The sequence below is a fragment of the Hemitrygon akajei genome, chromosome 20 (genome assembly GCF_048418815.1).
Source record: "Hemitrygon akajei chromosome 20, sHemAka1.3, whole genome shotgun sequence".
Taxonomy (NCBI): domain Eukaryota; kingdom Metazoa; phylum Chordata; class Chondrichthyes; order Myliobatiformes; family Dasyatidae; genus Hemitrygon; species Hemitrygon akajei.
In genome coordinates this window covers 26,596,475-26,623,822 of record NC_133143.1, presented here as the reverse complement: position 1 = coordinate 26,623,822, position 27,348 = coordinate 26,596,475, and the positions used below count along the sequence as shown (strand labels likewise).

The window sequence follows — 27,348 nt, the reverse complement described above, 5'->3', positions numbered from 1 at the left end:
TATTTGTCACGCGTACATCGAAACACTGAAATATGTAATGAAATATGTTGCTTGCATCGGAAGGCTTTTCAAACAGTTAGAAGAAAACGAAAGCATTTCGGGAAGGTTTTCCAGAGAATGAGCCCAGCAGCCCAAAGGCTTCAGTTACCTAACATCTTAGCCTGTTTTTATAACAGTTTTGTTTCCAGGAAGCCCACCATTGAATGATGTGAAATACTTAAGGCATTGGATTGGGCCTTTGTGGAAAGGTTTGGATGGACTTGTAGGTTTTCCTCCTTGCATTATATCTGCATGTTTCTAGGTTTGGAAAACCTTTCGTGTCCACGTTCCAACACAGAGACTGGAAAATCCATTTATGTCTTTTGACATTGGTCATTTATTACTTATCCAGATTTAACCATAACACCCTGCCACCATGTCCCCACCATACAAAACAAGCGAAGATGGACCAAAGACTTCATAAAACCTGACAAAACTACTGTGAATATTGTATTTGTTTCTTTGTTCAAACGCCAGTATATATTGTCCATCGCTAATTGTCGTTCAGGTGGGGGCAGTCCTTCTGGTGAAGGTATATGGCTGTTAGGCAAGGGAGGTCCACAGTACAAACCCAGAGATGAAGGTCTGGAGATATACTTTTGAATCAGGTTGATAGGTTGAGGGCTTGGGAAGGGCGTGGGGGGAACGCAGTGGATGGTGTTCCTGGTGCCCTTGTCCTTTTGCAGGTAGTGTTTGTGGATCTGTGAAAGACTGTTGGAATAGACTAGGTACATAACTATAATAGCACACAGGGTGATGGTGCAAACGGTGAGCCGCCTTGTCCCGGATGAGAAGGGAATGAATGATTAAAGTGGTTTTATACTGATGTACCAGAGTGTGGCACAGCATGGAACGAAAGAAGTGACTGCTCTAACCAACGTCCACCCATTTTTGCTGCAGAAAACCAAGACAAGAAGGACAAAGAACTCCCATCAATAGCATTGGAAAAGCACTGGCTGGTTTTGCCATGAATAGGGACTGCCCAGTGTTTCTAAGCTCATTGAGCTGACAGCAAGGCTCGGGCACATTATCCATAGAAACATAGAAAATAGGTGCAGGAGTAGGCCATTTGGCCCTTCGAGCCTGCACTGCCATTCAGTATGATCATGGCTGATCATTCAACTCAGAACCCTGTACCTGCTTTCTCTCCATACCCCCTGATCCCTTTAGCCACAAGGGCCATATCTAACTCCCTCTTAAATATAGCCAATGAACCAGCCTCAACTGTTTCCTGTGGCAGAGAATTCCACAGATTCGCCACTCTCTGTGTGAAGAAGTTTTTCCTCATCTCGGTCCTAAAAGGCTTCCCCTTTATCCTTAAACTGTGACCCCTCATTCTGGACTTCCCCAACATCGGAAACAATCTTCTTGCATCTAGCCTGTCCAATCCCTTTAGAATTTTATACGTTTCAATAAGATCCCCCCTCAATCTTCTAAATTCCAGTGAGTATAAGCCTAGTCGATCCAGTTTTTCTTCATATGAAAGTCCTGCCATCCCAGGAATCAATCTGGTGAACCTTCTTTGTACTCCCTCTATGGCAAGATTGTCTTTCCTCAGATTAGGGGACCAAAACTGCACACAATACTCTAGGTGCGGTCTCACCAAGGCCTTGTACAACTGCAGTAGAACCTCCCTGCTCCTGTACTCAAATCCTTTTGCTATGAATGCCAACATACCATTTGCCTTTTTCACCGTCTGCTGTACCTGCATGCCCAGCTTCAATGACTGGTGTACAATGACACCCAGGTCTCGTTGCACCTCCCCTTTTCCTAATCAGCCACCATTCAGATAATAATCTGTTTTCCTGTTCTTGCAACCAAAGTGGATAACCTCACATTTATCCACATTAAATTGCATCTGCCATGAATTTGCCCACTCACCTAACCTATCCAAGTCACCCTGCATCCTCTTAGCATCCTCCTCACAGCTAACACCACTGCCCAGCTTCGTGTCATCCACAAACTTGGAGATACTGCATTTAATTCCCTTGTCTAAATCATTAATATATATTGTAAACAACTGGGGAGCCAGCATTGAGCCTTGCGGTACCCCACTAGTCACTGCCTGCCATTCTGAAAAGGTCCCGTTTATTCCCACTCTTTGCTTCCTGCCTGCCAACCAATTCTCTGTTCACATCAATCCCATACCCCCAATACCATGTGCTTTAAGTTTGCACACTAATCTCCTGTGTGGGACCTTGTCAAAAGCCTTTTGAAAATCTAAATATACCACATCCACTGGCTCTCCCCTATCCACTCTACTAGTTACATCTTCAAAAAATTTTATTAGATTCGTCAGACATGACTTTCCTTTCACAAATCCATGCTGACTTTGTCCGATGATTTCACCGCTTTCCAAATGTGCTGTTATCACATCTTTGATAACCGACTCTAGCATTTTCCCCACCACCGATGTCAGACTCACCGGTCTATAATTCCCAGGTTTTTCTCTCCCTTTTTTTAAAAAGTGGGGTTACATTAGCCACCCTCCAATCCTCAGGAACTAATCCAGAATCTAAGGAGTTTTGAAAAATTATCACTAATGCATCCACTATTTCTTGGGCTACTTCCTTAAGCACTCTGGGATGCAGACCATCTGGCCCTGGGGATTTATCTGCCTTTAATCCCTTCAATTTACCTAACACCACTTCCCTACTAACATGTATTTCCCACAGTTCCTCCATCTCACTAGACCCTCGGTCCCTTACTATTTCCAGAAGATTATTTATGCCCACCTTAGTGAAGACAGAACCAAAGTAGTTATTCAATTGGTCTGCCATGTCTTTGTTCCCTATGATCAATTCACCCATTTCTGACTGTAAGGGACCTACATTTGTCTTGACCAATCTTTTTCTTTTCACATATCTATAAAAGCTTTTACAGTCAGTTTTTATGTTCCCTGCCAGCTTTCTCTCATAATCTTTTTTCCCTTTCCTAATTAAGCCCTTTGTCCTCCTCTGCTGGTCTCTGAATTTCTCCCAGTCCTCAGGTGTGCCGCTCTTTTTTTTGCTAATTTATATGTTTCTTCTTTGGACTTGATACTATCCCTAATTTCCCTTGTCAGCCACGGGTGCACTACCTTCCCTGGTTTATCCTTTTGCCAAACTGGGATGAACAAATGTTGTAGTTCATCCATGCGATCTTTAAATGCTTGCCATTGCATATCCAACGTCAACTCTTTAAGTATCATTTGCCAGTCTATCTTAGCTAATTCATGTCTCATACCTTCAAAGTTACCCTTCTTTAAGATCAGAACCTTTGTTTCTGAATTAACTATGTCACTCTCCATCTTAATGAAGAATTCCACCATATTATGGTCACTCTTACCCAAGGGGCCTCGCACGACAAGATTGCTAACTAACCCTTCCTCATTGCTCAATACCCAGTCTAGAATGGCCTACTCTCTAGTTGGTTCAGAAAACCATCCCGCATACATTCCAAGAAATCCTCTTCTTCAGCACCCTTACCAATTTGGTTCACTCAATCTATATGTAGATTGAAGTCACCCATTATAACTACTGTTCCTTTATTGCACACATTTCTAATTTCCTGTTTAATGCCATCCCCAACCTCACTACTACTGTTAGGTGGCCTGTACACAACTCCCACCAGCGTTTTCTGCCCCTTAGTGTTATGCAGCTCTACCCATATTGATTCCACATCCTCCAGGCTAATGTCCTTCCTTTCTATTGCGTTAATCTCCTCTCTAACCAGCAATGCTACCCCACCTCCTTTTCTTCCCTATCTATCCCTCCTGAATATTGAATATCCCTGGATGTTGAAGGATGTCCAACCTTCTTCACTTTTACTTTATTAATATAAACAGCCATTTCTCTTTCCTTACTGCCAGTCCTGTCTAACCTCAGTACTGCTTTGCTCACACAGGCAGTCATCTTTCTCCACCTCCCTCGTCCCACTTGCATCAATAAACCAATTCACACTGACGTTCTGCTCTCCTTCTACAGCCCCCCCGAACCCCAACAAAGTTCCTATTGATTCTCATCTGTCTCCTGCTGATGGTACTGGCCCCAGCCAGCTTGGAGGACTTGAGCCAATCCACAGATGTAGATTAACTGCAGACATGTCTGATACAGGAGCTGGTGGTGAAGGGCAGACTTAAAAGTGGAGATGCCAGGACGTTTGCAATACAAACACAGGAACAATATCAAAGGCATGTAAGGATTTGGATTCCACAAGCATTGGCAGGTTGTTGCAATTGTCCTGCATGGAATGGGTTAATAAGGGCATTTGCACAAATTCTGAGGCTTTCTTGATTAATGGGTGAATTTTCTCGTTGGATATTGTTGGGCTTCCCTCATTAATCATTCTCAGCTCTCATTGTCACTCATCGCCATTCGCAGCCAGGGTTTCGTTTTATTTTTGTCAGACATGATAATAGAATCCGTAACCCCCCATTATATATTATCATGACTAATTAGTGGTTAATTAATGTTTTGCAGTAACTTGCAAAAATAGGGTTTGTAAGGATAGATTCTGATGAAATGAGTGAAAAAAGAAATGCAATCTGCAGTCAGAAGATAAGAGGACTGCAATGCAATAAAGAAAGAACTTGCATTCAAATAGCAATTTTTACAGCCTCAGGAAGCCCCAAAGTACTTTTCTATTGCAACACTGGCAAACTGGTAGACAATTAACGTACAATCAATGTGCAGTTCATGACCTGTTTCAGAGATGATATTTCAGGGATAAACATTGACCAGAATACCAGGGAGAAACTCATTAAAACGGGGACATGAATTTTCTTTGCGCACTTTATAAGGATGGCAGATCATCCATTTAACTCCTCAGACAAAAGACACACTGTATTGGGACTTGAACGAATAAGCACGGCTGCTTTCTTAATGTACTGCAGGCTGTCAGAGATAGACTCACAAGGTGAACCTGGTCCTAAGAATGAATAGTAATCAAAGCTATGTTGAAATAATGCAGTGTTTGTGAAGGCAACTGGTACTGATAAAATTAATAATGAGACGAAAAGTGTTAATGCTGCAAAAAGGGACCATCCCAACTCCCTTTATGTCATCAAATTCAATAAGGTGGTGCTATTTATTCCTGAGCCACACTTCTGAAAAAGCACGTTTTTTGGAGTGAACTTTTTCTTTCAGGGTAACCATCTTTACCTTTTGAAGTGTAAAACATGATCTCCTTTCATATATCGGCATGTAACTGATTGCTGCGTGACTAAACAGCTGATTCACTAGGCACAGGGATAGCACAGTGGTGTAGTAGCTAGTGATCCAGAAAATGGGGTTAGATCCTGATCTCGGTTGCTGTCTATGTTGAGCTGCAATTTTCTTTGCAACTGCTTGGGTTTGCCCTGGATGTTCCGTCTCCTCACACATGCTAAAGACGTGCGGACAAGTTAATTGTAGATAGCCCACTGTGTAGCTGAGTGGCAGGAACTACAGAAGTCTGGGGGTGGCGGGGGGAGTTGATGGCCACGTGTGTGAGAGTAGGTTATCAGGAAGGAAGTGGGGCAATGGGACTGGTGTGTGTGCTCTGAGAGCTGGCATAGCCAGCAAGTACCTTTTTCATTGCAACTCCAACTCCAAGCCAGTTCACCTTTAATCTTCTGGACCAGAATTCCATGCATGACCTTTCAAATTCCATATAGAAAATGCCTTCTGCCCTGCCTTCATCACTATTTGTAATTAGCGACTGAAAAGTCTCGAAGTAATGAGTTAGGGTTCCCATCACTATCCTGACTATACCTGATCAGTCCTTGCCTTTCCAAATGTACTGCACATTAATCCAATCATCTATAATTTTGTCCAATAATTCTCCTACCATTGACATAAGGTTTGATTGGCCTGTCTGAGACCTGGCATGTCTTTGCTGCCCTTCTTAAATGAAGTAACAACATTAGGTAACCTCATGTCTTTTGGTATCTTGCATCACCTTTAAATTAATTTACTTTCCTCCTTCTCATACTCCATATGCCCCACCAGTGGCAATTCCCACCCGCTCCTTAAAGTTACAACTAACTTCCTCAGACTCTTGAAGCATACCTGCCTGTGAACTGATACCATAAAGGTTAGCGCCTTGCACATTCCATTTCTTTCTCCGCAGATATTGCTTGGTCAGTATTTTATGAATGTTTTGTTTCAGATTTCCAGCATTGGCAGTTCTATATATTTTCATTGCTTATGTCTGTTTGCATAGATCCCTTTGTTCCCTGGCTCGATTTGTATGTTCCATTGTTCAAGTGCAAGTGACTTCCAACTTTTTTTCAATAAATAGAACTGAGCAGTTACAGTGGAGCAGAGGTGGCCAGGCCCCTGTTCCACAGCATTCAAATGACTCCTGTGAAGTGGAATATGTGATAAGTAATTTAGCAACTCTCATCCAGTCTGAAAGGGCCTAGTTCATGTAAACAATCTAATTTATTTAGATGCAATAACAAAGGCCTAGCAAGCACAGATAGTCATCTCGAAGAGAATAGAGAAAGACGTCTGCTGCAGAGAATCAAACCCATGATACTTTGGTGAGATGCATTTGGAATACAGGTGTCCCCCGCTTTACAAATGCTCACTTTATGCCACTTTGCTTTTACAAAAGACCCACATTAGTAACCTGTTTTCGCATTACAAAGAGGATTTTTGCTTTTATGAAAACTTTCCCCATATAAATGAATGGTTCTTCGCTTTACGCCATTTCGGCTTAAGAAAGGTTTCATAGGAACGCTCTACCTTTGTAAAGGGGGGGGGGGACTTGTATTGTGTTCAGTTTTGGGCACATTGCTATAGAAAGGATTCTATTAAGCTGAGAGGAGTGGAGGGGAGGTTCACGAGGATTTTGCCAGGATGGAAAACAGCTTCTTCCCCCAGGCCGTTACACGACTGTACTCCCTGCTACACCCTGGTTTCATCACAAATGAAACACCAGTAGTGTTACACTGCCACTTTTTAACTTGTGTTTTAAATGCACCTTATTATTTGTTAATTTATTTGTGGCAGTATTACTTGGTGTTGTGTGTGAGTGAGTGAGTTATATGTACTATAATGCGCACCTTGGTCTGGAGGAACATAATTTTATTTGGTGGTATACGTGGTTACTGTTGAAGGGCAATAAACTGAACTTGAACTCAAACTAACATAGAAAATTACAACAGAATAACAGGCTCTTTTGCCCAACATGTTGGAGCTGATTATAATGCCAAATTAAACAGATGTTCCACTTTGTTAATTATTTCTGGAGAATCATTTACATTGTGCAAGAAGTGAATAAAATTTTAAGATTTGAAGGGATATAATATTTGTAATATTTATGCTCAAAGTAGATTATGATTTAGATTACGTATAGCGGAACTTCACCACAAAATGTAGGTTGATATTCCAAGGCTCTATTATTGGAGTAGTTAGTACACAGTCAAGGTGCATTTTTCATATTAAATGCTAAACTTCGAGCCCTGTTACCTCCCTTAAGTGGACATAAAATATCCTTGGCACTTGTGTGTGAACTGGACAAGCTCTGAAAAGCATTAGGTGAGTGTGTGCACGTGTGTAGGGAGGGAGATGGGGTCGATGTCACAGGGTTGTATTGTGATGATTGTGCCTGAATTTAATCTCAGTAATTCTTTATCTTACCCATTTTTCAACAGTTTTGTTTGGTGGAAGTACTTTTCCAGTTGAGTTACAGGGATGAATTACTGGGATGAGTTAGTCATTAACAAATTCTTGCAAAGTACAATTATGATGATAAAAAGATAGTGGTATAGTTACAAAAATTGTTATTGGAATTGATTCCACAGTTCAAAATTCCAGATATATGCTGGATATAACAACTGCATATCAGTAAAAAGATCCAGTAGTGTGAGTTGACAACTGATCAAATATAATTTGTTTTTGTTTTTAGTTAGTTTAAGCAAGTGTTTCACCTTCCATCTGAATTTAAGGTTTCATTCTTAGGAGTGGAGAGACGAATGTACTTCTGTTGAATGTGAAGATGCTCAATGGTTGAAGAATTAATTCATGGCTTTCTGTATCTTACAGTTCCTTTTTAAAAATCCCTTTTTAATTCTTTGGGTCAGAGAATTTTCTAACAGGAGAATTCTTCCAAATTGATTTAATAATTCATAAATTGATGCTACAGGGCTTCATAAATCATTCTTCTCAAACTCCTAGGAGTTCAGATTTGCTTACGGTAATCAAAAGTGAACCTGACCAGCACTAATCTGTAGGGAGTCTGTAGGATTCCACTTAGTCCTTCTCTAATACAATTGTTTTTTTGTATGATGGGAATGTGAAAAAACAGAAATGTCTTTCTATACTCAACAGTGAGTATATCTTAGAGTGAAGGTAGAGTTCGCTTTCTGTTTGCTCGGTTCAGGGCACAAGAATAAGGTAAAATTCTTACTTAAGGATTTGAGATAGCTTTTAACTTTGAGACATTTTCTGTGTAAGGCTTTTGGACATAGAGTCTGGCTGCACTAATGTACAAAACCTTCATACACCTGAGAATTAAGAAATGTAAACCAGTCGTCCCTAAAGCTATTGAGACACTGAATCTTACACACAATTATAACAGTGGACCAGGTGGTATTCCAAGACTAAGAATTCATATTCTTCCATGATGGTCTGAGATTGGAATATATGGGAAAATATAGACACATTAAATTGACATTAAAGGTGTTATTGTTCAAAATGGACTCATCTATTAATGCCTTTTAGAGCAGGATACATGTTGTCCTTGCCCTGTCTGTTCTGTTGGTAACTTGCCTCCAATTCCAATGTGGCTGACTAAAAGATATGGCTTGAAGTAGTACGAACAAATGTCACAATTGTATCAAAGCAATTTTGCCAAGTCGGTAGAGGAATAACCACTAATCTTGCCAAAAAAAAACCCATATCTGGGGTGTTAATTGAGAGAGATAAAGCATCCAAGTGCTAGATCTGTGGCTTTTTTTTTGCAAGTGTGTGTAGGTCAGCTTTTTATGGATACTTTTAATGAGCCAAAGTTCATGGGATGCTTAGTTGACAGAGTCAAGAGAAGACCGCTGGATCAATGGAGTCTACAGGAGGGATAGGCACGGCAAGAAGACCTGTCACAACTCTAGAGATCTTTAAAGTTACAAAACTAAACAGTTGGAAGGGGCTACACAGATATGATATTGGGGTGATTTAAGTCGAGGCCTACAAATATGCAGGAGTCACTAAAAATTGAAGGGAAATTCAGGAACAACTTCCTAACCAAGGGAATGGTTATTGATGTGGAAAATGGTACCACCAGGAAACGTGCCAAGCAACACATGTATGCATTTATAAGAAGCTGGGAGAAGGTAGAGTATCAGGTGCTGTGATATTTTGTCCTTCAAGATCACTGAGAGACAATGATTGGAATTAGTCCATAAAGCTGGTGAATGAAGATACAGGGGTTCCTGGGAGTGCTCCATTTGCTTGTGCATTCACAAGCAAAGCTCTGGGAAAAAATTCTAACCAACGTACTTTATTTCCAGCACCTCACTCTGCATTTCCCTTCATCCTCCAGTTAAAGGTACTAGCCCTCTGGCAATATCATTCCCATTATTTTAGAAAGGCACTATTTTACATTATGGATGGATAAAAGCTATTATGTAAATTGGACAATATCCTAATTTAAATGCACGTTTGTATAAAAGGAATCTTCTGAGTATTAACATTTTTGGTTGTATTGACACACATAACAAGATAATTGTTTGAAAGTTTACTTTTGTGTAACTCTTGCTTCGGCTAGCGCCTTAATATAGGGGGTGATAGCCCCCGGCCCGGCCAAGCTTAAGAAATCTCGTTTGTGTGGATGCTGTGTGATGAGTCCCCTGTTACAAATCAGTACCCTGAAATAACAAACAGTACACAATATGCGATTAATCGATTGAGCTTTATAATTCTTAATTTGACTACGTCTATGGTTAGTAAAGGAAACAAAAAAAAGAAAAAGGGCCTATTCTCATGAAATAGTCTAATGTGCAAATGTGGAGCTCACTGATAAGCGGTTCATCTGCTATTGACCTCCTCCAATTGTTGCTAACCTTCGGACCCTCACTCCAAGTCCACTCTGTCCGGCAGTCTACCAACTCTCTCCATTTGCGTCTTCTCTCCTCATCTCTCCCCGGCAAAAGACCATGAAGGAAGAGATCTCTCTTCCAGGTTCGCAAGAAAGAACAATATTTCTCTCATTGGATAGCCCCAGCATTCCAAACCCTGTTATCTCTAGTCATAACCCAAACATTGCTGCCACAGAGAAACCATTACATTAGCAGTGAAACCTTACAGCATGTTACACTTTAGACAGACAGACATACTTTATTGATCCCGAGGAAAATTGGGTAATGTTAATGACAATGTTAATGATAATGTTAATGTTAAGACAATGTTAAATAGAAGTAAAGGAATAAATCCAAGCAAAATGAAAGGAGATTTCTTTCCTTAACTGTAATCTATTAGTGCAGACGAGGTTTCAGCCAAGTCTTTCTGAGCTGCTAGTTATTAACTGTAATAGTTTATCACGGCTCACCGCAAAATTTCCCTTAATGCTAATTAAAAAGTGAGTCCTTTCTAATTTTCTGTGATACTGGATATTCCAAGTATTTTTTTTAATATGTGCTGTGATTGCAAGTACATAAGACCATAAGATAAAGGAGCAGAATTAGGCCATTTGGCCCATTGAGTCTGTTCCACCATTTCATCATGCCTGATCCAATTTACCTCTCAGCCCCAATCTCCTGCCTTCCTCCCATATTCCTTCATGCCCTGGTCAATCAAGAATCTATCAACCTCTGCCTTAAATATACGTAAAAACTTGGCCTCCACAGCATCCTGTGGCAAAGAATTCCAATGATTCACCACTCTCTGGCTAAGGAAATTTCTCCTCATCTCCATATTAAAAGGTCACCCCTCTATGCTGAGGCTGTGTCCTCAGGTCTTAGACTCTCCCACTATAGGAAATATCCCCTCCACATCTACTCTATCAAGGCCTTTCACCATTTGATAGGTTTCAACAACGGCATCCCTCATTCTTCTAAATTCTAGTGAATATAGGCCCAGAGCCATTAAACACTCTTCACATGACAAGCCATTGAATCTTGGAATCATTTTGGTGAACCTCCTTTGAACCCTCTCCAGTTTCAGCACATCCTTTCTTAGATAAGGGGCCCAAAACTGCTCACAGTACTCCAAGTGAGGCCTCACCAGTGCTTTTTAAAGTTTCAACCTTGCATCCTTGCTTTTATATTCTAGTCCTCTTGAAATGAATACTAGCATTGCATTTGTCTTCCTCACCACAGGCTCAACCTGCAAATTAACCCTTAGAAAATCCTGCACAAGGACTCCTAAGTCCCTTTGTACCTCAGTTTTTTTGTATTTTCTCTCCATTTAGAAAATATTCAACCCTTTCATTTCTTCTACCGAGGTGCATGATCATACACTTCCCGACACCATATTTCACCTGCCTCTTCTTTACCCATTCTCCTAATCTGTCTGTCCTTCTGTAGCCTCTCTGCTTCCTCTAAACTACCTGCCGCTCCACCTATCTTCATATTGTCTGCAAACTTTGCGACAAAACCATCCATTTCATCATCCAAATCAGTCACCGCACAAACCACTGTGAAACGCCATTAATCACTAGCAACCAGACAGAAAAGGCTCCCTTTATTCCCACTCTTTGCCTCCTGTCAATCAGCCACTGCTTTATCCGTGCTAGAATCTTCTCTGTTATACCATGGGTGTGTAGCTTGTTAAACAGCCTCATGTGTGACACCTTGTCAAAAGCCTTCTGAAAATCCAAGCACACAACTTCAACCGATTCTCCTTTGTCTATCCTGCTTGTTACTTCTCCAAAGAATTCCAACAGATTTGTCAGTCAAGATTTTCCCTTGAGGAAACCATGCTGACTACAGTCTATTTTATCATATGCCTCCAAGTATCCTGAGACCTCATCCCTAATAATCGACTCCAACATCTTCCCAACCACTGAGGTCAGACTATAGTTTCCTTTCTTCTGCCTCTCTCCCTTCTTGAGGAGTGTAGTGACATTTGCAATTTTCCAGTCTTCTGGAATCTTTCCAGAATCTAGTAATTCCTGAAAGATCATTACGAATGCTTCTGAAATTTCTTCAGCCACCTCTTTCAGAACGCTGTGGTGTACACCATCTGGAACTGGTGACTTATCTACCTTAAGACCTTTCAGTTTCCCAAGAACATTCTCTCTAGTTAGGTAACTTTACACACTTCATGACCCTTTTTCCTCCATACCGCTGGTGTCTTCCACAGTGAAGACTGATGCAAAATACTTATTCAGTTTGTTTGCTGTTTCATTGTCTCCCATTACTACCTCTCCAGCATTGTATCCACTCTCACCTCTCTTTTGTACTTTATGTATCTGAAGAAACTTTTGGTATCCTCTTTAATATTATTGGCTAGCTTATTTTCTTATTCTACTACCTTAATGACTTTTCAATTGCCTTCTGTTGGTATTTAAAAGCGACCTAATCCTCTATCATCCCACTAATCTTTGCTCTATCATATGCCCTCTCTTTGGCTTTTGTGTTGCCTTTGACTTCTCTTGTTAGTAATGGCTGTGTCATCTTTCCTTTAGAATATTTCTCCCTCTTTAGGATGTAAAGTTCCTGTGCCTTCCGAATTGCTTTCAGAAATTCCAGCCATTGCTCTCTGCCCTCTTCCCTGCCAGTGTTCTTTTCCAATCAATTCTGGCCAACTCCTCTCTCATGGCTCTGTAATTCATTTATTCCACTACAACACTGATACATCTGAGTTTAGCTTCTCCTCAAATTTCAGGGTAAGTTATTTGTTTCATCCTCTTATGTTTTTCAAACAATCACGGAGACTGATGAACCAGACTATATGAGTACAACTGTGCTGGGAGATAAGTTCTCACTAATGAAAAATACCACTGTTCCCGAATAAAAACAGGCAGCACTTCAGTAACTTGTCTGCAGAGAGGCAGCACCTTGCACAGTTTTTCTAACCAGACATAAAGAACTTTAATAATGGACATCAAAATGGATAGTAATTCCATTTTAATAATTATTGCACAGCCACAGATGAAATAATTACTCATCTAGATTTATTGAATTAACAGGGAGATCGGCAAATCCGTTCTACAGGGGCTGAGAGTGAAGTATATCCACTGACCCTGTCGCAATCTCCAAAGAGGAAAGAAAAGAAGGAGCAAGTTTTAGCCAGAGAACAATCCACATTCCATGCAAAACCTGTCAAAGTGAAGCCCGACAAGAACGGCAGTGGAAGCCCAAAGCTCAGTCCTGAAAATGGTGAGTTCTGTTCTCTGGTGTTCACTGATAAGATGCTTGCAGTGTTTGAAATGTGCCTCCTCTCTCAGAGACTATAAAGAATTTGACCTGTCCCAAGAGAACTCAAATATTCACATTTAGTATCACTGAGCAATCAATAAAGTGGAAACTATCAGAAGCAAATGCAGTCATATGCACAAGTATGTGTATGCATGCCAAGGACAATGAAAGATTTAGTTGCAACAGCACAGGGACTTGGCATCAGATAAACAATGCTCACAAGAAAAACCTAACTTGTATATAAGTTATGCAAAAATAATATAAGAAATAAAACTGAACAAACAAAGTCCATTGTAGTCCAGTTGTAGTTAATAACATTTGGGGGAAATTAAAGAGGATATCATTAATAGACCCTGACCTACAATCACTGCGTTCTTCTTGAGTATGCAGTCTCATCTTTTGTGTATCGATTACATTTTTTCTTCAAATGGTTTTCATTTTATTGGAGCAATACCCACAAAATGCTGGAGGACCTCAGCAGGCCAGGTAGCATCTATGGAAAAGAGTACAGTCGACGTTTTGGGCCAACACCCTTCATCAGGACTGGGCAAAAAATGATGAGTTGGAATAAGAAGATGGGAAGGAGGGAGGGGTGAAGTACAGAGCTGGGAAGTTGGTTGGTGTAAGAAATACAGGGCTGGAGAAGGGGGAATCTGATGCAAGAGGACAGAAGGCCATGGAAGAAAGGAAGAGAGTGAGAAACACTAGTGGGATGTGCTGGGCAGGCAAGGTGATAAGATGAGAAAGGGAAAAGGGGATGGGGAATTGTGAAGGGGCGGGGGGGCATTATCAGAAGTTTGAAAAATTGATGTTCACGCCATCAGGTTGGAGGCATCTCAGACGGAATATAAGGTGTTGCTCCTCCAACCTGAGTGTGGCCTCATCATGACAGTAGAGGAGGCCATGGATGGACATATCCGAATGGGAGTGGGAAGCAGAATTAAAATGGCTGGCCACTGGGAGATCCTGCTTTTTCTAGTGGACGAAGTGCAGGTGTTTACCAACCAACTACCTAGCTCTTTACTTCACCCCTCCCGCCCTCCTGGTTTAACCGTATAACAATTACAGCACAGAAACAGGCCATCTTGGCCTTTCTAGTCCGTGCCGAACGCTTACTCTCACCTAGTCCCACCGACCTGCACTCAGCTCATAACCCTCCATTCCTTTCCTGTCCATATACCTATCCAATTTTTTTAAAATGACAATACCGAACCTGCCTCTACCACTTCTACTGGAAGCTCGTTCCACACAGCTACCACTCTCTGAGTAAAGAAGTTCTCCCTCATGTTACCCCTAAACTTTTGCCCCTGAACTCTCAACTCATATCCTCTTGTTTGAATCTCCCCTACTCTCAAAGGAAAAAGTCTATCCACGTCAATTCTATCTATCCCCCTCATAATTTTAAATACCTCTATCAAGTCCCCACTCAACCTTCCACGCTCCAAAGAATAAAGACCTAACTTGTTCAACCTTTCTCTGTAACTTAGGTGCTGAAACCCAGGTAACATTCTAGTAAATCTAGGTTTCACCTATCACCCTGTGGTTCTTCCTCCCCTCCCCCACCTTCTTACTTGGACTCCTCATCTTTTCCCCCCAGTCCTGGTGAAGGGCATTTTCTCTTGTTTATTTTATTGTTGTTGGTGTTGGCTCTGTTATCGGACATGTCATCTAAAGATGCTCCACAAGTTCTAGAGTTGGGAATGAGAGACGATTTACTTCTCATCTTGCTTTCTCTGGATCCACTGCTCCCACTATTGGTGGAGCTCCCTTGCTCTGGAATTCCCTACTTAAAGATGAGAGCCAATGGACTCTGCCAGGGAGCCTCTGTGCCGTGACACTTCAGATCTTTGATGAACAACCCCCAATTTGTTCTAGTTCCTCAGTGTTTACACTTGAGGAACGCAGACATGTACAATGGCAGTGAAAAGGTCACAGTTTTGAGCAGCTCATAAAAGCCAGAGGAACTCAGCGTGCCAGGTAGCATCCATGGAAATGGAAAATTGGAGTTTTTGATTGACACCCCACATCAGGACTGGAATGAAAGAGGGGAGGTAGTCAGTATAAAAAGAGGGGGGAGGGGTGGAGTAAGTTCTGTTGGATGATATATCCAAGTGAGGGGGGTTTATAGGCAGGTGAGTGGGGGGGGGGGGTGGAGAGTGGAGTGGTGTAAAATGCCAAGAGGTGATAGTGGAGTCATAGAGTGATAGAAAAGTATAGCGCAGAAACAGGCCCTTCAGCCCGTCTACTCTGTGCCGAACCATTTAAACTGCCCAGTCCTATCCTTAATACCCTGTAGGATTCCCTGAAGGCAAATGTGCAGGTTGAGTCGGTGGTAAGGAAGGCAAATGCAATGTTAGCATTCATTTTGCAAGGACTAGAATGTAAGTGCAAGGATGTAATACTGAGGCTTTATAAGACATTGATCAGACGGCACAGAGTATTGTGAGCAGTCCTGGGCCCCTTATCAAAGAAAAGATGTGCTGGCATTGGAGAGGATCTGGAGGAGGTTCACAAGAATGATTCTAGGAATGAAAGGGTTAAAATATGAGGAGTGTTTGATGGCTTTGCGCCTTTACTTTCTGGAGTTTAAAGGAAACCTATCTTATATTGAAAGATCTAGGTAGGGTGGATGTGGATGCAGAGAGGATGTTTCCTGTAGTGAATGAGTCCAGGACTGGAGGGCCCAGTCTCAGAATAGAGGGATGTCCATTTAGAATGGGGATGAGGAGGAATTTCTTTAGCATGTGAATCTGTGGAATTCATCAACATGAATGGCTGTGGAGGCCAAGTCATTGAGTGTATTTAAAGCGGATGTTGATAGGTTCTTGATTGGTCAGGGTGTCAAAGGTTAGGGGGAGAAAGCAGGAGAATGGGGTTGAGGGAGATAATAAGTCAGCCATGATAGAATGGCAGAACAGATTTGATGGGCAGAGTGGCCTAATTCTGCTCCTATGTGTTCTTGTGTCTTGTGTGTAACTGACATAACTAAAACCAATTGAAGCAAAAGGATCATTGGATAATTGTGGAAGCTTGGCAGTCTCACTTTCAAAGCCTTTGGCCCCTTTGTGTCCTCTCTAAGAAGACAGAGTTTCTCTCAGACAACATCTCTTCCGGCTGAGGTCACCGTGATTGAAGTGACATGTTCCTTTCCATTTCTTTACTACTATTGTTGGTGTCAATAGTCACAAGCCGCCCAAAGATTTCCTGGAGTTGTTGAACTTGGGGGTCATCTTCCCTTTGCTAGGTACAGACATTGCAATCGCTTAGTGTTGGTTAATGCCAGCATGTGGCCAGCATTGTTAACACTTAGTGTGTGCTGATGGCAAAGTACCACAATCAGCTTCTCCTAATTTCTGGGTTCGCACACAAAAGCCCTGTGTTATTGGACTAAGGCAGTGGGGTGAGTCTTCATTGCGTCCTATATTTAGTGGCTGTTTCCAGGCACAAATAACTCTCCAACCCACAATGTTCCACCAGAACCACGGGAGTGGACTCCATAAAATGAAGGGGTAAAATAGCTAAGCAAAAAAACAACAATCTGAACATGTGGAGAAAGGACAGGGAAAAGTGTCTGAGTGTTGGCAGTTTAAAAATTTCATTATGGCCACCTCACAGGTGCAATGTCAGGATATTGACTGCAGATGGCAGTAAGAAACTGTTGTATGTTGAGAAGACAACCGGCTTGTACCTCTGCAAGCTGGTGAGAATGTCAGACTGATAATGATTGACCCAAGGCTAAAATGTCTAGGCTGATTTAAATAGCTCATTTTCCTCAAATGCTAAAAGATGAACTCTCTAGATCTTGCACTTTATTTATCTACCTGCACAGCATTTTTTCCTGTAACATTAACACTATATTCTGCATTGATTTTCCTTTTACTCCCACAATATACTTATTTATGGAATAAACTGGATGGCATGCAAACAATATGTTTCAGTGTATCTAGGTATTTTGTCAACAAAAGAGTAATAGTAATACCAATATTTATTTATTTTTCTCTCTTTCCCTCTACTTACAAATCTGCGGAATTGTGGCGTCATTAATGTGGGCCAAGCAATTCTCACTGAATCACCGTCTCCTCATCTCGCAATTCATTTGTAGAGAAAGCCAGGGCCAGTGGCGGGCGTACTGCTTTGCTGCCCCTTGAAGGTGGCCTTCCCATTGGTAGTTGAGGTCGTTTGCACTTGTGTGCTGAAGTGAAAGTAGCTGGGGAGGTGAGCGGGGTGTCAGTGGGATGTCATTGTGACACTGGCAAGCAGGCTCTGGACCCGCTTTCGTGTTTGATTCTTTGACTCTAAGAATATGCACGTGGATAGAGAGAAAGAAATCTGCTCCTAATTGACAGAGGAGAATAGTGTCTTCGTTCAATGAGTTATTTGCTGGGATCTAGATTTGTATTACAGGACTGCCTCTGTGTTGATCACAAACACTAGAGGGATATTTTGCCCACTGCCCACATACTCGCATCCTAACCCTAATCCTAACACTAACCTTAATGCGAGGCCAGATTAAACTGGTTCCACTGCACTGCCCTATCCGCCATAGCACCTCATAGCTCACCACACAAATCTCCACAACCTTACCTCTCCCAGCCCCACACATACATCCGCCATTCCTACCCTCAAACCTACGCCTAAAGCCCAAAGGGGCACACCCCCCCACTCTCCCAACCCAACATATACAACCGCCAACCCTAGCCTCAAACCTAATCCTAAAGTCCAAGGGGGTGCACACCCCCACTAACCCTAGGCACATCTGATTAACCCTGGCCACACCCCCACTAACCCTAGGCACACCTGATTAACCCTGGCCAAACCCCCACAAACCCGATGACCTGTGTCAGGAGGGGAGTTGGATGCAAGTTTGCCTTGGCAGGATATGGGAAGGAGAATGGAGTGTGCTGCAGAATAGGTTACCTGTAGTTTTGGGAGCTCATGGACATCTCTTTGTCGTGACGATTGCAATCTACAGGGATCTTGCTACAGGGAACCCATTCAGACATTGTGCCTGCCAAAAGCACTTTCACTTCCTTTAAGGAAGATAATGGGATTTAGATCTGCTGGCCAATACTCGGTGATGGTGGTAACAGATAATAGATACTGAATGTAGTCCTGTAGCTCACAAAAGAAATGAGGCATCAATTAATGACTGTATGGTCATGGTTAATTCAGTCTACGTGACTATAATTTACACAAAAATACTATTATTTACAATAAAATTAAGTTTTAAAGATGAATTGTATGTTTTTGCAAAAACTAAACTTACTAGTGAGGCCATTGACCAAATCCTTTGCAAAGGTATGAAGCTGTGCTAACCAGTTAGCTCCTTCATTTTCCTTCCCCATTCTTGCATTGCTTAAAGACAGCATGGAAGATAGCACAAAAGTAAAGATCTTCTCCCTGCTTTATCCATTTTGGTATAAACAAAAGAAATTATTTCCCCAGTTAATGCAATTCACACTCCTTTACACTTGGGATGATTACCTTGTGTCAAAATTGAAAATCTCTTGGTAAGCAGTATTTTAGTAAGCAAAATTAATTTAACATTAGCAGAACTACCATCCTCTAACCCTCCGATAGTCTTGAACTCAAATAAAATAATTACAGGTCTGTAGTCACTTCCATAATGAAGCATGCTGTTAACCCAATTCACATGCATAAGCACATACATTTATCTACATTAATACACCTCGTCCATAAGCAGGCAATTGTTCTTAGATCTGACTTTATCATCGCCTCTGCTTTATAGTACCAAATCCAGCTGGATTAATTTCCTGCTGATTTCAATAGTTTTTGTTTGCTTTAAAACCCCAATATATGGAACCTTTATTACATTAATTTTATGTATCATCTCTGGAAAGTGAAATACATTATGCAAATTGTGTAAGCCCTTGTTCAGCAATCTGCAAAAATTCTGGTTGGATAGCAAAACAGAATTTGTTTTTTAAAATGCATGATGAGCGTTGATGGGGTCCCACAAAGGTCAGCCTTCTCTTAATTACATTTGCTATCCTACACCCATTTATCCATATGTTCAAAGAGACCCTTTCAAACGTATTGGCCCATCGCTGAAGACATTTAAGGCTCTAACAAATACTGGCTTTGCAGTTAATCTGCTCAGTTTTCATTTTCTCCACGTTTAAAGGCACTCATACTTTAAGAAGAATATAAATTTCCTTATCCAGCCCTTGAGATTCTGCGATGCATCTGTGTCATTCAGCTGCTTTGTAAATATGTGAGGACAGATTTCATAAATTTGCATAACTTTAATGAGGCATAACTTTGTCAATCACTGCCAAGGTCATGGGAACTATTTGACTGAGAGACGCCATTTATTAATGGCCCATGCTGACTTGCACACTTGTCTCCAAGATGCACATGATAATATCCATGGTAACTGTTGTCATTTAGTCTGTCAGCATAGTGAATAGTACAGGGCAACAATGAGAATGAGATTTTTCATCGATCAGTGGTTTATTCAGTTACAATAACTACCTACGTGTACTGTCTTCCATCTCTAATGCAGTTTGAAAGCTGTTTTTACCCTTAATTTATATTTTGTTCTGCTCCATTGGTATTTCTCTTTATTAAACATTATTCTTTAGACGCTGCTGCAAATAGTGATGGCTACTGCTGAACTTTTAATAAAAGCCCTCCTTTGAAGCGCAACAACACACACAAAATGCTGGTGGAACACAGCAGGCCAGGCAGCATCTATAGGGAGAAGCGCTGTTGACGTTTCGGGCCGAGACCCTTCGTCAGGACTAACCGAAAGGAAAGATAGTAAGAGATTTGAAAGCATTTATTCCCTGAAAGATAGCATGGAAGAAAGCACAAAAGTTATTTTGGCATTTCCCCCTCCCCCCCCCCCCCCCCCCACTACTTTCAAATCTCTTACTATCTTTCCTTTCGGTTAGTCCTGACGAAGGGTCTCGGCCCGAAACGTCGACATCGCTTCTCCCTATAGATGCTGCCTGGCCTGCTGCGTTCCACTAGCATTTTGTGTGTGTTGTTTGAATTTCCAGCATCTGCAGATTTCCTCGTGTTTGCCCTTTTGAAGCGCATCCTGTTTGAGAAGGAGGATGGTGCAAATTGGGCCTCCTGTTGTCTGTCTGAGCACCAAAGCCCTTTGCTGAGAGATAGAACTTCTGCCCAGCGAATCAGGCTCAGTGTGAGTTGTGCATACAGTATTCTCTCTCTGATTGCATGGGTTTCTGCCAGGTGCTCTGCTTTCCTCCCACACCCCCAAAATCAGTGACGTTGTAGGTTAATTAGACTTTTAGTTATTTTTAGTGTCAGATAACTGTGGTGGAGGATGAAGCTGATGGGAATGTGGAGGAATAAAAGGGTTAGGGTACAATTAATGTAAAAGTAGGTGTCTGATGTTGGCATGGATTTAGTGGACCTGTTTGTGCGGTATCGCTCTATGACTCTGAGTGCTTTTCTTTTGTGTTTCCGAACCAACATACTGCCAATAAAAGTACACATATTTAGGCTTTCATAATAACTGGTTTAAAAAAGCTGGTCAGGTGGAGCAAAATTGATGTTTGCCTCATGGACTGCTCACAGTTCACTGATTTTGCCCCTCCTCCATGTAATTATTTAAATAATCTTGGGTCGAACTGAAAACTGGAATTATTTGCGGTTCTGCCGCATCTGTGGGAGAGGAGCCAGATTAATTTTTCAGATCACAGTCCCTGAATCAAAGGAATTCTGATGAAGGAGTTACAAACTGAAATGTTTACCCTGTTACACTTTCCACAGAATAACGTGTGGGGTCTTTACAACACGTTCTGTTTATATTTCAGTTTTTGAGCATCTGCCGTTGTTTTTTTTTGCATTTACTTTCAATTTTGGATTTTAAATAATATGATCAAATTGGCTTAATTAAGGAGGACAATGCTGCCTGACGTAACAATAGAGTAATTGTAAAAAGATTACACCACATTTGGGACTGTGTAGAATTATGAAAGGTAACTTTTAATATAATTGGTGGAAAGTTTCTTATTGCAAAGAAAAGGCTGGGGAATTTGTGTGATAGTTGCAGCTTATTTTAGGAAATGTCAGGATGAGTATAAGGTCAGTTTGCTCTGGTCAAACTGCTCCTAGTCACTGAATCACAATCAGATCCTGGAAGGATGTAACAAAGAACTCACCCTTTATGTTATGAGAGTGATTTATGAAGGAAAATTGGCAATGCCATGGTCTTCTGCCTGTTAAGAATGTGGACTGGGCATGTTGAATCCTATGCTTTGTTACCGAGAAACCAATGACTGAGGGACTCGAGAACACAGTGAAAGGTAAAGGTCAGAGCAAAAACAGGCTGCATAAATTAATGTACTATTATGATTCCTTAACCTTGCTTTAAATATCAAATAGTTGATTTGGAGGCCTCTCTTTGCTTTTTATTGTATTTTTAATAGAATTACTTTGGTTGTGTAGTTACTTTATTTAATTCGTTCAGGAAAATGACATTTACAGTAGCCTTATATCCAGTCTGTAAATATTTTTTCTCCCCATTTCTGCTTACAGCTACATAAATAGATATTTATTATAAACACAAAGGCCATTTGGCCCATCAAGTCCCTGCTAGCTCCCAGCAGACCAATCAGTTTTAATTCCCCATCTTCTTGTTTAGCCATCTGTATAAACTTTGGGGCAATTTACAATGTTAGTTATCCTATCAGCTTATTAACAACTGAAAGAATTTAAATGGATTAATTACATTTGTGCACAAAATAGAGGTTACACTTTTGTAAATAATTATGGAGTTGAGAACATAAATTGTGTTGATGGCAGGGGATTTGTAAAGCATAGATTTGTGTGATGGTGTTATAAATTTAACTGAAGTAAACGATGCTCTGTAGGCATGATGAACTTCAAAGGTATTTTAAAATAAGGTTATGGCTGTCAAAAGTGACTTATTTTAGTGATTAATGGAGGGTACAGTGAGGTTGTAGTTGCTGAAATGCACCATAATTTCTTTTGATTTTTGCGAGACTGCTCGATGTAACTCATCTTTAATTCCTCCACCTTCCCCACCCCCACAAAATTTCATGCTCCGAGAGGCATTCACGCAAAACATCGGTCATAGTCAGAGCTGTGAGGATCAATGTGGATTGTGTGTCCTTGTAACAGGGGTCTGTGTTCACCATAAGACGGAGCCGCAGTAATGTAATTCAGTGAACGGCTGCTCAGCTGGAAAGGTGAAGCATCAAATGGGATGCGTGTATCAATCTGCAGGCAGTGTTACACAATGCTGCACAATGTGTTAATGCAAAGCCCTCTGTTCCTATTTCTCTGCTGTGCTCATAACTTTTGATATGGTTGATTTAAGCAATGTGTCTTGATGATGAGAATTCTCGCTTCTACATTCAAGGACCATAAGTGAATGACCTCACAGGTTATAACGTGGAACAGAAGCCTTTCTGATCCTGCACACTGATTAGGAGGCCAAGTATTCAGTTTTGTGCCGTATGTCCCGCTGTGTCTATACATATATATAAAAGAAATAAAAAATGCAGAAAATGCTGGATCACCCAGCAGGGCAGGCAGTATCTATGGAAAAAGACAGAGTTAACATTTGAGGGTAAGGTGCTTTCATCTGAACTAGAGAAGAAAGAAAACATGTTGATTTTAAATTGGGGAAAGAGTCGCTAGGATACGAGGAATATACTGTATCTGAAAGTGTGCGAGTGTTGAAACCATCTGGCTGACAGATTAAGGAAGCTAGTTTCAGGGAAGTTAGAGGTGGTATCCCTCAGTTTACATTGGGCTTTGTTGGAAGAATGTGATAAGCCAGAACGGAAATGGGATGGGGAACTAAACTGACTGACAGCAGGAAGTTCAAGGCCGGCTTGCAGACTGAACAAAGATGCTCTGTAAAGCAGTCAGTCCGTCTGCATTGTAGAGGGGACCACATTATGAGCACTAGGTGTGATGCATTTGACTGGAAGAGGTGCAAGTGATTTGCTGTTTATCTGAAAGGACTCATTAGATCCCTGGATGGTGTGAAGAGATGAGGTAGAAGGGCAGCTACATCTTCTGTGATTGCGTGGGTACGTTTCATGAGAAGGACAATGGTCATTAGAGATGAGGAACCAAAATGGAGTGTTACAGAGGGATGCTGAAAGAGTAGAGGGGGGGAGAACATGACTAATCTCAAGGTAGCAGAAATTATGAAGGATGGCCCACTGAATGTGAGGTTGGTGAGATAGAAAATGACAACCAGGGTGGCGTTATCTTGTTCTATGTGGGAAAGAGTAGAGCTGTGGGAAATGGAGTCAAGGATCCTGTCCGCAATAGTAGATGGGAAGCCACAGTCAAGGAAAAAAGAAACATCTGGTGTGGGAAGACTCACCAATGGAGCAGGTACAACAGATACAGAGGAACTGGGAGAATGGAATGGAGGCAAGGTAGGAGGAAGCACAGTTAAGATAGGAGAGTGGATTAGTTTATTTGTTGTGAATATTTGTCGCCAACTTTGAAACAAAGGCTGAGCCATGCAGAAAAGTAAGGGAGGGGTCAGATACAGACTACGTAAAGGCGAGAACAGGCAGGACAGGCAGGATTTCACAGCTTTCACATATCCTTTTGTTTATATTTTCTCTCTTTCCATCTTATTGATTTATCAACCAAACAGCTTCATCAATATCTTCTTACCAGAGCAATCCTGAATGGAGCCTATCGGAGATCTTCCCTTTGTCCTATCCATTTCTCCTCTAGCCACTCTCTATCTTATAACAATCTTCCCTTCTCTCTTCACCAGTTCAGTTGAAATGTTTATGCCTCTTTCTACTTGCTGATAGGCTGAGGGTTTCCAGCATTTTCTGTTTTAATTTCAGTTTCGTGGCATCACTGATTTTCATTTTCACCTAGTTCTCTGAATGCCGCTCAGTCAGCACAAAAAAACAGAAATTTACCAAATTTATGTTAGCCAAGTGGTTCCTGATCAATATAGGCAACTGTGGCCACCAGAAGGGAAAATAATATGAAGTATAAATAGACTGAGGTTGCATTTCTTTTACCATTTTTTTTAGCATTGCTTAGCTTGTGTTTCATACAACATCCTTTAAGCATGGTCAATAAAAGGATAGCATGCACATGCTAAAATTAGATTTTATGTTTACGTCAGAATTGCTGGCCGTTGCCTCTCTGTATGCAGCTTGGGTCATTGAATCCATTTAAGTATCGATTGTAGAAAACTAGCGTCTGCATATGCTCTACTGGGGAATTGCAAATGCACTGATTGATCTGAATGATGATCTCTCATGAAATCTAATGCACATTGCTTGAATCATCCTGCTATGCTCAGTTCTCGGATATCAGCAACAGCTATAACCTGTATTTATATTGTGTGCTTAATGTAGTAAGATATCCCAAGGCCTTTCATAAGATTTAATCAAACAAAAACCTGATACCGAATCCTCAGGGAGATATAAAGTTACTGAAAACTTGGTCAAAGATGGTAGCTTTTAAGGAGCATCATGAAGGAGGAAGGTCAGATGTCAAGACAGAAAGGTATGGAGGGAATTCCAGAATTCTGAGCTGTGGCAATCATGGAGATGACTATCAGATTTGATGGTGAGATAGAACTGAAGGGAGGGAAGCTGTTCAAAATGATGATAGGGAAAAAGGAGTGCAAGGTCAAAGAAGTAATTAGTAATGGGAGCATTAATTCTTGTAGCTGTGGTGTATCTGCACGGTTGCAAGGGTAGCAGTGCTGTGCTCCCTCACAACTCTGGTGTCCTGTGCTTAGTACTGAAAAGGGGTGCTAACTGGGTGGAGATTGCATGCCCTTCCAGTGATTTCCGCCACCTCTTCCAGTTTCCTCTCACATCTAAACGACACATGGGTTGGCAAATGAATTAGAAGATAACACACAGAAGAACATTGGACAGGAGCAGCCCTTTTGATCCCACAGTGTTAGGCTGAACAAATTAAGCTAATGACAACTAATCCCTTCTGCCTGTACATGGTCCATATTCTTACATTCTCTGCATATTCACATGTCTCCTAAATGCCTCGATAGGTGTCTGCCACCATCACCACCCTTGGTAGCACATTCCAGGCACCCACCACTATGTATATAGGAAAACTTGCCCCACACTCTCCTCTGAACTTTCCGCTTTTCACCTTAAAAGATTAGACACTAGACATTTGGACCCTTGGAAAAAGATAGCAGCAGTTTATTCTGTCTGTGCTTCTCATCATTCTATCAGACTCCTTTGCTCCCTTCAGGCTCCACTGCTCCAGGGAAAGCAATTCTAGTTTGTCCAATTTATAGCACATATCCTCTAATCCAGGCAGTATCCTGGTAAACCTCTTCCGCATCCTTTCTGTAACCCCCAACTTCTCATTGTAAATTGTCCCTGTTGTGTAGATGAGCAATAGAATTATGGGGGAGTTGAAGAGAATGTGGAAAGAATACAGTGAGATTAATGTGAACAGATGCCCGAGGCCAGTGGACCAAAGACCCTGTATCCACACTGTGTGGTTCTATTTTAAACACGTGGTGTTGTAAAACCAATTGTCATTATAGGTCAACAAGCACATGGGTAATGGGTCATCTAAACTTGCAGCAAAGGTTTGGGTGTCCTCATATTTGTAGAAGAGAGAATGGGAAGGCCAGCATGTTTCTATTAGAATAATCACATTGACGGATAGCAATATGAAGGAGTTTGAGCAGTGGGTGAGCAGAGTTATCGGAGTAACATTGCAGAGCTAGACAAAGTGGTCTTATGGTACAGAAATGTGTTTGGAAACTCATCTCAAAGTTGAACATGAAACATAGACCTGAAAACAAACAGTCCCGTACAAGGGGTTGGTCAACAAGGTCACAATAGTTAGAATCCGGGTAATGAATTGGCATGGGTTAACAGAGAGAGAGCAATTTTTCTCTTTTGGCAGAATGTGGAAAAGTGAGGAGTTTAGGGGTTGGTACTTGAGCCCCAGTTTGGCTTCAATAATCTGGCTGAGGGCCTAAACGTCATGTTTCCAAGTTTGTTCAATATACTCAAATCAGCCAGGAATGTAACTGGAGAGGAGGATGTAAAGAGACTTTAAGGAGATATAGATACGCTAAGTAAGTGGGCAGATGAAAAAATGTGCGGTCATCCACTTGGGTACACAAACCATTAAAGCAGAGTGTTTTGTTAATAGTGAGAAATTCAGATTGATGATATTCTAAGGGATTTGGGTATCCTTGTCATTAAAAGATAATAGTGTCTATGGCAAGCAGTTTGGAAAACATACATGCATTTTGACCTTTATTGTGAAAGGATTTGATTACAGGACCAAAGATATCATGTTGCATTTATTTTAGGCCTTGGTGAGACTGTGCATTGGCCATAGCATACAGCTTTGGTCTTCTAACTACAAAACAAGCCATTACTTGTCCCTGGGATATCAGGTTTGCTTTATGAGGGAAGGCTGAGTAGACTAGGCCTGTATTTTTTAAAACAGAGTGGGGAGGGGGGGGAACTAAAAATTTTCCTAGGGTCCAGTAAGCAGAATACAGGGAGGATGTTTCCTTTGACAAAGCGGGGTGTCACATCAAAGACCAGAGTATCAGAGTAAGGAAAAATCCATTTAGGATTGAAATACAGAGAACTATCTTCACTGAAGGGTCGCTGAAACTTTGGAATTCTCTGACCTAGAGAGCTGTGGAGGCTCACTCACTGAGTTAATTCAAAACGGAGAAGGATAGATTTCTCGATATTACAGGAATGAGGGATTACGTAGATGGTGGGTGCAGGAAAATGGCGCTGAGTCAATCAGCCTTGAGCTTGATGAATTGCAGATCAGAGGCACGAAGGGCCGGATGGCCTTCTACTACTGACTTTTCCATTTTTAAGCTCCTGGACCCACTGATAAAAGGTGCTTCACATGTATCCACAGACCACCTAGCTTTGTGTAATTATTGCAGAGTACCCGTAAGGTACAGCAGATTTTAAAGGGTTGATATTCTTACTCTTGAACTCATT

At 41.4% G+C, this 27,348-nt stretch overlaps 1 protein-coding gene across 2 annotated transcripts in view; it reads left to right on the top strand.

The window, feature by feature from the left end:
* Positions 1–27,348, top strand: part of LOC140713665 (uncharacterized) — a 159,157-nt gene that overhangs the window by 60,433 nt on the left and 71,376 nt on the right. For both annotated transcript variants that reach the window (XM_073024038.1, XM_073024037.1), the window contains one exon: positions 13,135–13,324. In XM_073024038.1, the coding sequence (XP_072880139.1) occupies positions 13,135–13,324 (190 nt within the window). The remainder of the gene's footprint in view (positions 1–13,134; positions 13,325–27,348) is intronic.